The 18829-nt window shown below is 31.9% G+C and overlaps 1 protein-coding gene across 1 annotated transcript; it reads left to right on the top strand.

Annotated features, from left to right (window-relative positions):
* Nucleotides 1-5086: 5086 nt before the first annotated feature.
* Nucleotides 5087-11785, top strand: LOC143081610 (retinol dehydrogenase 16-like). Its single transcript, XM_076257393.1, has 4 exons — nucleotides 5087-5448; nucleotides 6176-6434; nucleotides 9367-9530; nucleotides 11415-11785. The coding sequence occupies exons 1-4, from the start codon at nucleotides 5133-5135 to the stop codon at nucleotides 11639-11641; spliced, it is 966 nt and encodes a 321-aa protein (XP_076113508.1). The 5' UTR covers nucleotides 5087-5132; the 3' UTR covers nucleotides 11642-11785.
* The last annotated feature ends 7044 nt before the right edge of the window (nucleotides 11786-18829 follow it).

Genomic DNA, 18829 nt, shown 5'->3' with positions numbered 1-18829 from the left:
AGGTTGTGTCAAACCTTATTGCCGATATGCTCACGTGTGTAAAATCTGCAAGAAAACCCATGGGAAGTTTGAATGTTCCACTAATAAATCTATGCCAGGAACCCAACAGGAACATAACAAATCATTCCCAGTTAGACAGCCCAACAGTAAATCAAAATGACTAGATTCTATTGATACAACAGATGTTCCGTCAACACCTATAAACATTGATCAATTAGAAAGGGAACTTTTAAATCATCCAGATAGGCATTTTGTGAACTTTTTATGTAACAGCCTTCGTTATGGATTTGATATGTTAGTTTCAGATGTAAATTTACCTATTTATGAATGTAAAAATTCTTTAACTGCCAGGAAAAATCCTGAAGTAGTCACAAATTTGTTACAACAGGAGGTTGATAAAGGTTTTTTAAAGGGCCCTTTTTCTCAACCCCCTTTTTTAAGTTATAGAGTAAGTCCATTGGGTATTGCTACACACAAATATTCCAAAAAACAAAGGCTTATAATTGATTTATCATCTCCTCATAATTTAGATGAGTACTACAGTGTTAACGATTTAATAGATAAAGACCTATGTTCCTTGACATACATTAAAATTGATGATGCTATTAATGCGATTCAAAGATATGGTTCTAAGTCCCTATGTTGTAAGGTGGACATCTCAGATGCGTTCAAACAACTTCCGATTAAAAAAGAACAGTGGCATCTCTTTTGTGTCAAGTGGAATGGTCAGTACTATCATTACGTTCGTTTACCTTTTGGCTGTCGTTCTAGTCCCCGTCTGTTCGACTCTTTATCTACAAGTGTGTGCTGGATAGCTCAGAACAATTATGATATCAAAGTCATTTTCCATCTTTTAGATGACTTTTTAACTGTAGACAAACCTTCTGATTGTGGAGAAAGAACAATGGCGTTGTTAAGCCTTATTTTTAACAAACTTAATATTCCTTTGTCAAGTAAGAAGACTGTTGGACCAGTTTGTGAACTAGAATACCTAGGCATTATTTTGGACACAATTAATATGCAGGCTAGACTTCCGTTAGACAAGGTTGAGAGAATCACACAATTTATAAGTTTTGTTTTAGATAAAAAATCTTGTACGCGTAGAGAACTCGAACAATTACTTGGACATCTTAACTTTGCTACTAGAGTAATTCTGCCAGGTCGAGCCTTTGTTACTTACCTATATAGACTGATGTGTTCTGTCAAAGAGAGCCACCATTACGTCCATTTAAATAAAGAGTGTAAATCTGATTTAACAATGTGGCTACAATTTTTGTCAACATGGAATGGAATTAACATGTTCTATGAATCTCATTTAACATCTGCAGCTGACATGCATTTATTTACGGATGCTTCGTCTACTATTGGTTTTGGAGGTTTTTATCAAGGAAAATGGTTTTGTAACACTTGGCCTACAGACCTCCCAACTATTTCGGATAAAACTCTATCTATCGCTTTTTTGGAGTTATATCCTATCGTGGTATCAGCTGTTTTATGGGGAAAAGGATGGTATAAAAAGCGCATTTTATTTCACTGTGACAATTTAGCGTCTGTTATTATTCTAACTAAAGGTCGGTCAAAAGATCCAATAATCATGAAACTGATGAGACGTCTTGTTATGTGTGCAGCAAAATTTAACTTTGCATTTTACAACGAACATGTGCCTGGAAAAATGAACTTAATCGCTGACTCTTTATCTCGTTTACAGATGAACAAATTTCATCAGTTAGCACCAGAGGCAGAGAAAGCAGCAACTCCTTGTCCAACCCTGGAAGAGATTATTTGGACATCGCAGTAGAAAATTTACAAACTTTCGCTGTTGCAGATTCAACTAAAGCTTTGTGCAATGTGGGATATGAACATTATCTTAAGTTCTTACAATTACAAGGATCAACTTGGTCAACTTTCCAGTTACCACCAGTTTCTGAGAACTTGTTGATGCGTTTCATAGCCTATTGCGAATCTAATAAACATCTGAGATATTCCACCATTAAATCCTACCTATGTGGTATACGTTTCTATTACTTACTTAAAGGGGGTGTTAATCCATTAGAGAATTTTGTTGGTAAACCATTGCCAAAATTAAAATCAGTATTAGTAGGTTTGAAAAAGAAACATGCCATTATGCCTAAGAAAATTCGTTTACCCATAACATTTGATATTTTATACAAAATGTGTTTTCATAGTCAAATGAAAGGGGAACCCACAAATATAAAAAAAATGTTTTATCAATTGGAACGTGTACAGTGAACATCATGTACAAACAAAGTCATCGAAGATACAATAACATCAAACAAACACAGAAAATCTAATTTTTAGCCACAAATCCCATTCAACACGTGGTTTGTGCTTGGGTTGAGTACTCCTGTCGCTTTATTTAAGGTTTGTAACATCCATATGGACCTTGTAGTTTTTAACGGTACATAATTATTCATTGAACATTGAAAACTTTGTACACGCCATTTGTCTTTCTTAATAAATGAGCAAATTTATCACTCACAGGTTCATACATTTTTTCTTACCTTATATTGAAAACTAATATGAAAATTTTAACAAGAAAGTGAAGTCTATTCTAATGCATGCAACATAAGCACAGTCATTTTAAAACGAAATATAAAAATGCGTTACAAAAAATTTACCAATATAAATTACCCTACTACCACCACCAGCCCTTACCCGGTGACCTTTTTGTGTCATTTATATAATCATAAATGCTAGTTTATTATCCATAGTTTATATCTTACTTATCAATACATATTTATAGATTTACACAGTAAAATCTATATAGGTCTTCCCCACTCAAGGATAATATCTAATAAAGTAAACAAAAATAGTTGATATTATGGTGAGTAACGTCTGGTTTATTTATATACGATTGTATTTAACTTAAGCTACTAAAGCTTATTGTATTTCTTAATGTTACATGTCGGAGTTGTTTTCACATAATCTGCTAAGTAAAATGTTTGTTTAGTAATGTTTATAAGTTGAAGATTATTCAAAATGCATGAATATCATGATAATAATATAGTGTCCATCTATCCATCTTTACTTAACAAATCAAAAATGTTAATATCACATTAGATAATAACAAAATAATGATGTTCACAAATTAGTGAACTCTATTATTATCATGATATTCATGCATATTGAATGGTCATCAACTTCTTAACATGTCTTCCACGTTTACAAAACCGCTCAGATCGGTTTGTCGAATCAGTGTTTTATAATTAAATGCGTACATGTTTCAGCTCGAGAACAGGTTAACATTGTATGAATTGCACTAGTCCGACAAACTTATCTGAGCTGTCTTGTAAACGTGGAAAACATGTTACACTTCACTATTTGGACACTTTAATTTGACTATGCCGATCAGTCACTGCTCATATGCCTTATATTTGAACGCTCTGTGCTGTTAAATTAAACAATAAGGAGAGGTTATAACAAAACCACTTGCTTGTCCCTTCTTTCAATTGTTTATAAGACTATACATTGTCTAGCAACATAATGTATGTGATTTTTTTTAATTATGTCTGAGACATTTGCATTATGGCTTCAAGAGAGGCCAAGATACCAAAGGGACATGTAAATTTATCAGTCGAAAATAAACTAAAAACGGTATGGTTAAAACGGAAAAAGACCAACAGAAAAACAACAGTACACAAAACACAAACCACAATATAGAAACACTGAGCAACACGAACCCCCTCCGTATCTAATGTGATTTCAAGTAAATGTACTTCGAAACGGTAAGTTAATTTTGCATCACACGTGTCATCTTTCCTATTGTTCATATCTGTACAAACTCGTTGACAAGTCTGGTTTGAATGTTGCTACATAAAACTGGAAGTTAACAATTAGGATGCTGAAAGCTTTTGTCGTAAAGTTTTGTTCTCAACCGAACCTCATAGTCATTGTAAATTTCTAGATGTTATCGTAGATATGAGTCAGACTTAACTGGTTCTGTTGTATCCTGTATTTCAAGTGCGAATAGATGCATAAAACACAGTCGCAAATCCGTCCTGCGCGCCTGAGATCACCCTCAGTTTTTGGTTGGATTCGTGTTGCTATTGTTTAGTTTAATATGTTGTGTCATTTGTACTATTGTTTGTCGTTTTCAGTTTTAGCCATGGCGTTGTCAGTTTATTTTCGAATTATGAGTTTGACTGTCTCTCTGGTATCTTTCGTCCCTTCTTTTAAATGATTTAGTGACAGGACATCTTTTATATTGCGGAAAGTAGGGTTTAGGGATCATGCTTGCTTTTTGTCCTTCTCAATGAGAAGCTCCTTTATGAATTCAGCATAGTTTTGATAAAGGATTCGATTCATTGGTAAAAAGATGGACACAGTTAGTCATCATGGTAATACCGATTGTTTGTTGCAAATCATGAATATAATTTTAAAGGCTTGAAAAAGTTAACTTTTTTTGCAATTTCAAGGGCCAATTTTTCTCTTTTGTCATATCGAACTTTTCCAAATGAGCCACAGATACCAAGGTGCATTACAAATCACCAGTCGAAAATAAGCTTACAACGTCATGGCAAAAAATATAAACAGAATAAAAGACAAACAACAAAAGTACACAAAGCTAAAGACCAAACAATACAAACCCCACTATAAAACCCGGGATGATCCCAGGTGCTCCGATAGGGTAAGCAGATCCTGCTCCAAATGTGGCACCCGTCATGTTGCTAATGTAAGTTCAACCCGATAATAGGTTTGATTCGGTAGTCGTTGGATTAAAATCCCGGGTTCGTTATCGAAGATTTAATTAGTGCTATCGAATATTTTGAGTTCGAGATAATGATGATGAATAATAGCTATCTTTGATAACACCGATTGCTCAAATTTTTCATATCACAAACTTAATCCGTGAAATCGAATTTTAAAATTCGTGTTGATAATTATATTCTGTGAACTAGATTTTTTAAAGGCATGATTTCACATTCAAATTATATCTCTGTTTTTTATATGCGTAAGGGTACATGTATATATCTTATATTTTCAAGTCCTTGTAAACAACCGACTTGATTATATCATTTGAGTACATAAAGGTATAAAAAAAAATATTATGTAATAGATTTTCTAATATATATATCAATTACAATATTGTTCTAACTTCCAAGGTTCTCATCATGTGGATTTATGTGGCAATAGTAATTTTCCTGCGGCTGTCGATTAAATGGTTTCGAAATAAACAAAGAATTGGTAACTATGGAAACCGGTATATCGTTATAACAGGCTGTGACTCTGGATTTGGACATTTTCTCACAAAGAAGTTAGACGTACTAGGATTTCATGTGTTTGCTGGATGTTTAACACAGGAAGGACTGACCAAATTAAAGGAAGAGACATCGTCAAAAGTTAAACCTGTCATTCTTGACGTATCAAAAACTGATAGCATCGAAAGAGCTCTTGAGTTCGTTCAATTGCATTTGCCACAAAATACAGGTAATGAGCTATAACTGTTTTGTTGTACTCAAAAAATTTAATTCAGTGAAAACAGAGATATATAAAAGTATAATGTTTAATATTATCAACAAATTAGAAATGAGCTTTTTTTCTAATTAGTTTCTATGTTCAAAATTGAATCCAAAATACAATTAACCCACACGTTGATTGCATACATTGGTATAATAAGATTATGTCTTTTAAAGCGTAAAATTGCTTCCACTACCTGAGTTGAGGTGTAGTTTAGTAAAAACAACGATATACTCAAAGTATGATTAATATGTGCTGGTACATTTCTAAATGTTTCCTCAGATTTGAAAAGAGTCTGTTTCTAAACGGTTCCTATCTTAAATTGGAAAACAAAAAGCATCTGAAGAGAAAACAAAAAGATTACCTATAATGAATTAATATGTTAAAGTCATAACAAGTGTTAAGGTGTAACCACATTTGGACAGATCAAGAAAATAACTACGGTTCTTCCGTCATGAGAAACCAAATTGCATAGCACCAAAATACGTATATATATAAACATTACTTGCCTATTTGGCTGTTAAATGCATATAAATGTATGTTATGGTTACTTTTCTTTGATGGAGACAAGGTTGAAAGTTCAAATATTGATTTTATTTTCGTTGAGGTTTGGTTGTGGTGTCTATTGGTCTTCTTTACCAAAAATTGTTTCCTTTCCTTTTATATTTATTGATTTGTTTTATTTTTGTCTTGCAAGGAATCTGGGGTGTAGTTAACAATGCTGGAATAGCCGGACCTGTTGTTCCAATTGAATGGTTAAACAAAACAGATTATGAAAGTGTATTTGAAGTAAATACTTTAGGTATGGTCGAAACAACCCGTATATTTCTTCCATTGGTTCTCAAGTCTAAAGGTCGCATTGTCAACATCACCAGTGTAGCAGGGCGTATAGCTGTATTATATGGTCCGTACGCCGTATCTAAGCACGCTGCTGAGGGATATTCTGATGCGCTCAGGTATGACGTTATTAACAACTGCCATCAAATCGCTTAATAGAATCCCCCATTCAAAAAAAATAAAAACACATTGTAACGAAATTTGAAGTCAAACTATTGCTGCCAAACATTTCAGTAAAAGGCGATACATGGTAATGACCGGCACATACACTTTATTAGTCGGGCAGAATTGAAGTGACACGCTGAGGGGTTAATGCCACATATAAAATTTAGAATGGAAATGGGGAATATATATAGATATATATTTATAAATATACAAACACCTTTTATTTTTAAGCAAATGAGACTCATTTCTAAAATCTGACCTCATTTATTAGTCGTTTTGGGTCATAAATAATGGTTGCCGGTTAAGGCCATTTCACGTTTTCGCGTTTTCGCGTATTCGTCATTCGTATTCTATAGGGCGAAAACGCGAAAACGCGAAATTGCAAAGTCGAAAACGCGAAACTTATTTCGCGTTTTCGCGATTTCTCCTTTTCGCCTTTTAAATATAATTGGAGACAAGACTACAAAGTATAAGTCATTCAAATGATTGTGATATAAATTTCATATCTGTAGTTTACTTTAGATATTTTCATAAATTAGTCAATTCCTTTACATTCTTTGTTTCAAATACTCAAACAAGTCATTTTTCTTTTTAAAATTTCAAATTTATAAGTTAAGCCACAATGTAAACTATAGGCGGTTTTTGTTGTTGTTATTATATTTTGTTTATATACATCTATTGTTTACATGTGTATATTAGTAGATTAATTATGTTTTAGTCATGTAGTTGTAAAATTGATTTAATCAAAATGAGTTACTTCCACTAAATAAAAATATTATTATTATTATTATTATTATTATTATTATTATTATTATTATTATTATTATTATTGTATAAAATGCCTTTGAGTATATAATTTGCTTGAAATCATATTATTGACATTTTAAAATATATTTGTTAATTGACCAGATTCAGTTTCTCTAATTGTTTTGTTAATCTGGTTCTAACACGGGGGGATTATTGTTATTGTCTACCGCATTCAATAGTATATCCCTTGTCCCTTGGTGTCTCCTGTAGATGAACAAATTTCGATCTTTGAAAATTTAAAATATTAATCAATGCAGTTAGTAATATATGGGAAACACATTCTACATTTACATGAATTTTCCATAAATCCAGGTTACTTTTTGTTTAAATTAAAAGAACATGCGACAGGTTTAGGATGTCTTTGCTAAGATCAACCTACGACGGTTTTGAGGCTAGGCCTCGGATAGTCCTAAAAGGATCATAAAACATGTCATAAGATATCCTAGTATCTTATAACAGGTCTTATGATAGCTTCGTGAAACCGTCCGAAGTTTCATTTGACAAAAGTCTTATATTAAATTTTAACACAAGCTTATTTAAATATTAAACATTTTTAAAAGATTCACAACAAGAGCATTAAATGAAAGATTATGTATATTAAGTAACCATGGCGATAATAATGATAAATTTCATTTTTTTTTAAATTTCCAAACTATAACTTCCAGCAAATTGTATATTCAAAGGCATTTTATACAAATAAATCTGTTTTTAAATTTGTTCAGTAACTGTCAAAAAAGATTGAAAAGAAATTGTCTAATTTATGAAAAAACTTAAAATACGTCACAGATATGAAATTTTTATGACAATCCTTTGAATGACTTACACTTTGTAGTCTTGTCTCTTACTATATTTAAAATTTTATGTTATAATTACATGTATATCCTAAAAAGGCGAAAAGACGAAAACGCGAAAACGCGAAAACGAGACGATAACGCGTAAACGCGAAAACGCGATGTCGAAACGCGAAATCGTTTTCGATTGCTAGTTTTCGCGTTTTCGACTTTTTGACTTCGCGTTTTCGACTTTTCGACTTCGTGTATTCGTGTTTTCGAATTCACTTTTATGCGTTTTTGCGTTTTCGATTTTGAGTCTTCGACTTTTCGTTTTCGACTTTGCGATTTCGCGTTTTCGCGTTTTCGCCCTATATAATATGAAAGGCGAAAGCGCGAAAACGCGAAATGGCCTTAACCGGCCACCTTAATAAATTAATATAGATATCTGATTGATAAAATGCCTGCTCCATTAGCCTTCGTCAGTTTTTTTTATTTTTCATTATAAAACTTCATATAAACAAGTTGAATCTAATTTCGTAATAAAATGATATTACCAAAATGAGATACAATGTAGGGAAAGATGTAGAAGGATTCTCTTTATTTTGTGGAACATGCAAATATTCGTATTCATAAAAAAAAGTATATTTGTTTGCACTTTAACTTGCGTGTACTTTTCGCATTCTCGCTACTGTACAGGTACTGGGAATTAAGTTTGTAATTATCCAATATACCACTGAAAACCTTGACATGCACAATAGAAATGGTAATCAATTTCGCAAAACACTGTATAAAATTTAAGAACCTCTGAAGAGTTGTTAGTTACATGAGTCAGTTTATTGAATATGACTGATTGATTAATTGTTTGCACTACGCCGCCTAAGAGCAAAAAGGCTATATCGTGGCGAGATTATTTAATAAACATGACATTCATCTCGAGTCCATGACTTGGATTTTATATCAATGATTCGACTGAACATGATTGTTTTCTTTAGTCTCTAGGATAACGTACAAACAGATGATCGTGTTTTTCTGTGACTACAAAGGCAAAATTGGTCCATTGTGGTTTACAATTTTACAGAAAGTATGATTAGACTGCAAATCGAGTTTTTTTTTCTCTTAGTCAGGAATAGGGCCATATTTCAAAGCCGACCGTCTTATACAACAGTTTGATTTTCAGTAAAAGCCCTATTTATCATTTAGAAATTTAAGCAACATTTTTAACGATGATACATTTTCTTTTGACAGCATTTTAATAATTAGAAATTAAGGTTTGATGGGTCTTAATGTTCCGTTTCTTGTCTTTCAGACGCGAATTATACAAAAGAGGGGTAACAGTTCATATCATTGAACCTGGGTGTTTTAAAACTCGTATTACAGATCCCGATGTCACCTGTAACGCTATAGATGTTTACTATGACAAGCTTCAAAAGGATATACAGGCTTATTTTGGACCTGAATTTCTAAAACAGTGTAAGTCTGTAGACATTTTTTTATTCATTTGAATTGTATAGAAATATGTTTATCAAAACGATTGAAAAGGATTTTTAAAACTCAAAAAATGGTAATATTAAAACAAATCCATACTTTCTGATTTGATATGAAACGACTTGACAGTATACATCCCCTTACCAAGAGCATCAGCTATCATGATATGATAATCTAATAGTCATATCGTCCAGACTTTTAGTCCTTTTTTCAATTTTTGACATAATTTGTCGGTGTATCTTGGACTTATAAATGATTGTCTACCTTTGGTATAGTCCGAATCGGTTTTAGTAATCATTGATATAATTTATTAATTATATTCTTCTTATTCTATAAGAAACTTAGGATATGAGATGTTTGGAGCTGTTCAAAGCATTAACTATATTTTTTGTTAAATTAATGTGAAAATATAAATACAAATTAAGAAAACATATCACTGATACACCAACGCTATACAAGTATGTAAAACGAACACAGAATTAAAGATAAAGACAAGTTGTAGATAACCTTTACCACATGTATATACATTTTTCACCAATAGTTCCAAATATGCCATGAGCAAACATAAGGCGACAGAGGTAAACAATGAAAATTCTAATGCAACAACGTTTGTAACGTTCATTTTGATTGGATAGCGTCACTTTCTTACATGGCATCAATTGACAATTGATGCTATGGGACGTACGCGCAAGCGCAGACGGCATATGACAGATTTTAAATACATGTTTTAACGTTGTTTTCTGTCAGTTTCATTAGAATGGAGATAACAATATTGTATTTTAAGCTCCGACGGCATCAATTTTGGATTTGGTGGTCGCAAAAACCCGTTTACTGTCTCCGCTAACGCGTCGCCAGTAAACTTAATTTGCGACCGTCAAATCCCCAATTGATGTCGTCGGAGCTTACAATACAATACAGTTATCTCCTAAATGTTATGACATGAAGTAGCCAGATAAGCATGCGGTTAGTGAAGCAGGCTCTATCTGCTTATCCTACCAGAGCACATGAGATCACCCCAAGTTTGCTGGAGTTTGTGCTGCTTTGTCTTTTTTTTATTCTTTTTTGTCTTGTGTACTGTGTGTACTGGCGTTCTCAGTCTATTTTCGATCTATGAGTTTGAATGTTTCTGTGTTATCTTTCGCCCCTCTTTTATGATTATTCAACTTTTCACTATTATCATGATCAATACAAAGACACCAAAGGACTGACATTATAAAGGCACTTAAAAATTAAAACTGGCTAGAAAATTATTTGTTATATAAAAGACAAATAAAAGACGTAAAACAATATTGAACGCATCAATTATCTTTTTAAACGGATGCTTGTTCTTTAATAGGTTATTCTTCTTGCACAATGTAATTGCTTTATTGTGGCTAAATCGTAAGTAATGTCAGAAAATGTACAGAGTCCATGTACCATAGATTAAGGAAATGTGGTATGATTGCCAATCAGACAACTAGCAATACCACGGTAAACGATATGAGTTAATTTATGTGTGTTTTATGTAATATTACATGAATGACAAACAATGTCCTTATAGGAAAACAACGGACATTTGTAATGTCCGTATTGTAATGTCCGTATTAAAATGTCCTGTGCGTTAATTTTTCTGTTGTTTTGGTGGTTTTTGTTTTGTTTTGTTTTGTTTTTTTTTTTGGGGGGGGGGGGATATTCATGTTTTAATTTGTCTGCTCTTTATATTCATCTAAGCTATATAGCGAACTATCAATTACTTTTCAACTCTATCGAATGGAAGTTTACGACAGTGTACACAATTAACAAAACTGATACATAAATGAATTCAACAAATTTCAATGCTGGTGTCTTAGAAATGTTAATATATATATATATTGTTTAATCTATTTTCAGATAATAAATCGGTCAAACAAGGGTTAACTATTGGAGCGTGTTCAGATATTGACCAAGTCATTAATGCATACGTCCATGCACTGACAGCCACGTTTCCTAAACATCGATATTTAGTAGGATGGGATGCAGGATTCTTAGTGCATATCCTTGGTCGATTACCAGAGTGGATTTCTGACTATATATTTGCTTTCAATATACCAATTCCTGATTTAGAGAAGACTATATAGCTAACTTATGATAATCATAATGCAAATTGTTATCATGAATTTTTTCGTGTTTTTGTTGTGAAAGGAGATATCTTATGTCTTCATTAGTAAACTTTTCTGAAATTTGTTTATTCAGTCATTATTAAAGTGATGATACCATCAGAAGACTCACTTGTCTATACGTTTTCAAATCAGTCATAATAGGCGGTTTATCCGATCCACTTTTAGAGTTGATATGAGTGCCATACTCGATGAAATTTTTCACAATTTTATTAAAATTTCTTATTCTCTGTCGGTTGGACTCACAACCGTCAGGGAATGGCGACGAGTAGAAAATGTAGGCATAGCAAGTTTTCATCCTCCAAATATAATTGTTTGGATCGAGCATTTCTGATGAAGGTAAAAGAGGGACAAAAGATACCAGATGGACAGTCATTTTCATAAATCGAAAATAAACTGACAACGCCATGGCTAAAAATGAAAAAGACAAACAGACAAACAATAGTAAATGCTAGGAAATACATTTCTTGAGTACATGTATTGGTATTCTCCACTCAAATAACTACACTTGATCTGTAGCTTTACCAGTGGAAATATTTTAACTTTCTTATGGCCTACTATCAGTGGTTCATTTTGACATTTAAATTTTGCTTTAAGTTATGATCTTTTTACCTTAGAAACGTACATTTGATTTCAAACATTATCGAAGAAAAACTTAATTCTTGTGTTTAAAAGACACTTAACTATCAATCATAAGTATTTATATTATATAAAAAAATTCAAGCATATTTGCATAACGGCTTTTTTCAATTTTTCTCATTTTATGACACGTTGCTAAATAACATCATTTTGGAAACCTGTCATCTATGTTAAGGGCGGAGCAACAGTTTTAGCCAAAAAAATATCTTAATACAAACTGTATTTTACAAACCTTTTAAGATGCTTATGTGTTTAACTTTTTTTGGGTAACTAATTGGTGTTGCGCATAACTTATAGAAAAAATTGCCATGATTTTAGTCCAAATATGTTAAGTTAGGCCTGTTTTCAGCTTCATAGCTAAATCACACTAATCTATCTGCACTAAAATGGGCAAACCATGTCAGCTAATCATTTATAAAAAAATAAACACTAGTTTAAATGACTTCAAATATTAGTTTTTCTATTTTTGACGTACTCATTGAAGTCTTTAGTTATTTTTAAATTCATAAGTATCTTCCGGTTAATATTTGATGTAAACATATGATGTACATATAGTCTAGTGACCTTCTAATCAGCACTTGAGGTAAGCAAAAAGTTGTGTTATGTAGTATTATAATTTAGTAAAAAGAAATGGCATATTTTTGCTTACTATACTTTGCTTAGTTTACTTTGCTGCATGTAGATATTTAAATTTTTCACTGGTTTGATTCATTTACTATTATTTATGAATTCAAGTAGAGTATATTGTTTACATGGTCACATAATATTTATCGCAGTTAAGTTTATAAAAGACATAGACTAATACATTATAAGACACAAGTTAAAGTTGAGTCTTTGCGACAGAAAATACAGATGCACAAGAAAATGACAATATTTTACTTAGAACGTTTTACCGTGCAATATACTTATTCATATACGTGTAAGAGATATCGTTCTTTGTACAAGTATTTCCCAGGTTTTAGAAAGGGTTGAGATTTCACTAAAATATTTAACCCGCCACACATTTTGTTTTTGAGTCAGACGCGCGTTTCGTCTACAAAAGACTCATCAGTGGCGCTCGAATCAAAAAGGTCAAGCAAAGTACAAAGTTGAAGAGCATACGAGGACCAAAAACTCCTAAAGGTTTTGCCGAATCCAGCTAAAGTAACATATTCCTGCGGATGAAAAGCCTTTGTTTTTTTTTCAAAAGTTAAGTTTTGTAAAGAGTTAATTTATGATTATGACCATATAAATAATAATACATGTCAATACAAAAGTACCGACTACTGGGTTATATATAGCTATGGTTGTGGTTTGTGGGGAATTCGTCAGAGACTGTTATTTTGAAGTCTCACATGTACTTTAACGTAGATCATAAGTAAATGTTTTTTGAGACCGATTTTTTTGATAATTTGTCAAAATGAAGATCTTACTACGCTTCTTTCAAAAATATAACAAAACGTATGGGTCACCGTGCTATTTTTCGAGCTATGAGTCATTGAAAACTGCCTAAATTTGGTTAGTTTGTTCATGAAAAAACATATAAGAGTGCATGAAAAAAATTCTATGAGATAGAGAATTTTGAAATAAATTGTGAGAAGATAGGTTTCATAATATTCTAAGAAAATAAAAAGAAAACATGGTGTCACTGAACTTGTTTTCTTGCCACAAGTAAAAATTAAAAAAATCCCTATTAGTCCAGTATATTTTTTTTACTAAAAGAGTTATCTCCCCTTAAATGGCTCATTTGAAAAAAAAATGATTTTAAAAACCAAAAAGCTTGATATTTGTTAAAATATTTTGAATAATACAATAACTTTACAAGTTTTCTTAATATAGATAAACAGTCTTACCATTAATTTGCAAATCTGTTTCAAAATTTGTTGATTTGGACAATTAACTAGACCGTTTTTGTACTGTAATTGTACAGTGCATCTACCTTAATAAAGCATCCATATTTATTTACAACCTAGTGCTGGTTACACTAATTTCTTCCCGGTTTCACATGTATGCAAGTTCTTGTAAACAACTGATTTGATTTCATCCGCAATTTGTCGGAATCAATATTACATAATGATAAATACAGGCAATAGTAGTATACCGCTGTTCGAAACTCATAAATCGATTGGGAAAGAAACTAAATCTGGATTACAAACTAAAACTGAGGGAAACGCTTCAAATATAAGAGGAAAACAACAACACAACAGAAACGCAACATTAAAATATAACACACAGAAAAATCCGATGATCACCAAACTGTATCTATTGATCAGAAACAGTGTATGACAAAACGTATAACTCTCTAGTCTGGACATATTCTATATTATTTCAATAGTTATAAAAAATATTATATTATTGCTTTTCTAATAGATATCAATTACAATATTGTTCTACCTTTCAAGATTCTCAGTATGTGGATTTATGTGGCAATAGTAATGTTCCTGTGGCTGTCAATTAGATGGTTTTGAAATAAACAACGAATCGGTAACTATGAAAATCAGTATATCATTATAACAGGCTGTGACTCTGAATCTGGACATTTTCTCACAAAGAAGTTAGACGTACTAGGATTTCATGTTTTTGCTGGATGTCTAACGGAGGAAGGTTTAGCAATTAAATGACGAGACATCGTCAAAAGTCAAACCTGTCATTCTTGACGTATCAAAAACTGAAAGCATCGTAACAACTAAAAGAGACAAAAGTGAGCCACATATGCCAAAGTGTTTAAGATTGAAAATCAGATCTTTGTGCCAAACTTTATCAGAGGAATTTGTTACATCAAAAAGACTGTACATTCATTTTTTTCGTTATAAATTCCATGCGTAATAGTAATAAGTTGATTCACTGTTGAATCGTTTTTCTTAAAGCCTGAATTTTCAGTGATAAGTAAATCATGAAATTCACAGGACCCATTGATAGTCTTGATTATATACGATACCCTCTGGGCCACATGACTTATGTGGGTTAGATTGGTTTAAATATATAAGAACATCTGGTTCGACAGCTACTATCTCTTAAAGACGCAAATAATTTTCATGTTGACCTAAGTGTATCTTAGCAGAAAAATAACAATTAAGAAGTTCTGCCTTGTCAAGATCATCAAGTATCTGATTCATGTTATCTTTCATAGTGGAATAGCTCATTCTGAATTGTAACCTAAACAGATTTACTAAGGGACCAAACTTTCCTAGGATTAAGGTTTACTCTAAAAAAAAAATGAGCGAATGATATTAATTTCATATCTATGCTTTGCATCTCCTTTTAAGAGTTTGACCTCTCTCCTAGCAACTATGTGATATAACTTGTCTTCGTCTCTTCGGCCGGGTCCGTTAATTTTTGTTGAAGCAATGATCACGCATACAAATCGCTCGACTAAACTCGTTACCTGGTTTATCATTATGACGAATAGTTATTAGTCTATTCGGAAAATATTCAGGACAAGCGGAGGTGATAATGTCAATCGTATAACTAGTAAAGTCGTTGAAATCGTCAAAAAATTCATTTAAGGAATCCAAGGGAGTATTATTTAATACAGTATTCAGACTATTAAAGTCAGCTGACTTGTTATCCCAGACATGACGCTGAAAGGCATGTGATTTACTTACTTTGAGTGATAGTTTACAGACAATAATGCAATGGTCGAGATTAAGTTAGGGAGACTAATCTTGAAGAAAGATACACAACGTTCATTGTCAGTAAATATAAGGTCTAACAGGGTTGCACTGCTATCCGTATACCTGGTCGGTTCATCAATTAATTGTGATAGACCATACCTATGTGCAAGATTAAAAAGAGCTAGACCGAGCTCGTTGTTACTAAGACTATCAAACTATGAAACACACTGGTCGTTGGAGTCTCCTAAAATCAAGTAAACTTCTGGACTGTGTGATTTCATATTTTCAACTACTGCAGTTAAGCTATCAGTGAACGACGTTCATTGGCTGTTACGGTCGGCGGTCTGAAACAAACACTAACTAGGATAGACCTATCCTTGGTTTTGACTTCAATATATAAAGAATTCAAGACCCTGTATGTTTCTCGTGACGGCGCAAAGACTATAATGGGTCGAAAACATATATGGCTATACCACCGTAACTCGACCCGTCAGCCCTATCTCGTCTGTGGATATTATGATTATCATTTTAATATCTTCAAATGAGATATCTGTTTTTAACCAAGTTTCACTAATACAAATCATATCATATTGGAATTCGTTACAAAGAACGAACTCAATTTCGTCTAGCTTAGTTCGGTTAGACTTTAATATGCTATCAAATGAATATAAACTACGTGCATTTAGTTGACATACAGAAAGATCCCCGGACAGACCCGGATTAGGGTGAATAATTTCCGATGTGACTAGTAATGTCAATGATTCGACGGAACGTGATTGTATTCATTATGATTACTTCCAAACATATGAACGTGGATTACTATGACTAGAAAAGAGAAATTGGTTCCTCTTTAAGTCCTATATTTTCCAAGTAGCCTTAGAGTGTTCAGTGTAACAGAAAGTAATCCGTATTGACCTCTAAATGAAAAAAAAAACATGTTCTCTCATTTAGGAAAAGGACACAATTTCAATGCAAACCGTCTAATACCACAATTTGAAGCCCTATTTATCATTCAGAATTTTGAACAAAATGTTTAATCATGATTCATTTCCTTTTGACAAGATTTAAAAAATAAATAAAGGTTCGATGGCTCTTTATGTTTTGTTTCTTTTCTTTCAGACGCGAATTATACAAAAGAGGGGTCACTGTTCATATATTTGATACACCTGGGTGTTTTAAAACTCGTATTACAGATCCCGATGTCATCTGTAACGCTATAGATTTTCACTATAACAAGCTTCAATTGGATATATAGCGTAACTTTGGACCTGGATTTCTTAAACAGTGTAAGTTTGTAAACAGTAGTTAATTCAGTTTAATGCTATTAATTTATGTTTATCAAAACCATTAGATAGAATTTTAAAACATAATTTAACTTATCTTTATAATCCTACAAAATGGTAAGATTAAAAGAAATCCATACTTAATGATTTGATATGAAACGAGTTTGCTGCATACATCCTATTACAAAGAGCATCTGATAATCATATCACACCGACTTCTAGCGGCATGTACACAATCCAAGTATTATAGAATATGGAAATATCGTATGGTTGCCAATGAGACAACTATCCATACAACGGCATACGCTGAAAATTAGATTGTCTGTGTTTTATTCAATATTCAATATTACCTGAATGACATACTTATAATACTTATACGAAAACACCAAACAGTTGTAATGTCTGACATAAAATGTTCTGTGCATCAGTTTTTTTTTTGTTTTTCAATTGCTTTTTTTTGTGTGTTTAAATTTGCTTTCTCTTTATTTCTCTTTTTTTATCTAAAATATATAGCAACTATGTAATTTCTTTTAAAATTGAAGCAGCCGGTGTTCAAAAGACACTGAACTATCAATCATAAGTTATTACATAATAAAAAATAAATCAAGCATATTTGCCTAAGGGCTTCTTTCAATTTCTTGCATTTTGTGACATGTTGTTAAAATAGAATCCGTTTGAGTACCTGTCATCCATATTAAGGTAGAAGCAACAGTTTTCTCAAAACAAATATCTAGATAAAAAATGTATTTTACAAATTTTTAAGATGCTTATGTGTTTTACATATCTTTTTTGGTAATTAAACGATATTATTCATAACTTATTTGACAATATACAACTGAACAAAATTACCATTTTAGGTCAAATATGTCAATTTAGGCCTGTTTATGGCTTAATAGCGAAATCCCGAATGATCTCTTTGCTCTAGAAAGAGCAGATATATCAGTTAATCATTTATCAATAACATTAATATTAGTTTGAAAGACTTCAAATACTGTTTTCTATTTTTGTCATTATCTATGAATTTGTAATATAAAACATAAGCATATATTTTCTCTACCGAGTACTTAAGATTAAAATCATAATCCTCAATTTTTGCATTATGATAGATGCATTGACAAGATCAAACAAAATATAGGGTACATTTTAGATGATGTTACATTTATCCTTTTTTCTGTCCTTTCATCTATCAAAATTTTATCTGAATATTTTTCTTCTAGGATTTCAAAAATTTGAAAAGAATTACACACAAATTTAAAGGAACTTTAAAAGAAAAGTATATGATTTTAAATCAAAGCGGCACTTATAAAAAGATTAATAAAATTATTAAAGTCTAAACTTTGATCTAACATATCTCGGCTTAATATTTGATTTGCAAAGCGAAAACAGATATATTTGATTCAAGATACTTCACGATAACCTCGAACTTATTTATTATTATGCTTACATCAATTTGATCAGTTTTGATTGAAGGATTATTTTTTTTTTCTGATTAAAGATTTTCATAAATTTATTACTATATATGTTCTGTTCTTCACTTGGTTTTCATAAATGAAATATCTCCGGAGAAAAATTGTAACAAAATTGAAAATATTAGTTACATAGTTGTTTGATTATCATGAATACCAATATTTCAG

The sequence above is a fragment of the Mytilus galloprovincialis genome, chromosome 7 (genome assembly GCF_965363235.1).
Source record: "Mytilus galloprovincialis chromosome 7, xbMytGall1.hap1.1, whole genome shotgun sequence".
NCBI lineage: Eukaryota > Metazoa > Mollusca > Bivalvia > Mytilida > Mytilidae > Mytilus > Mytilus galloprovincialis.
The sequence above is the reverse complement of the archived record's forward strand: the minus strand, read 5'-3'. Positions and strand labels throughout refer to the sequence as shown.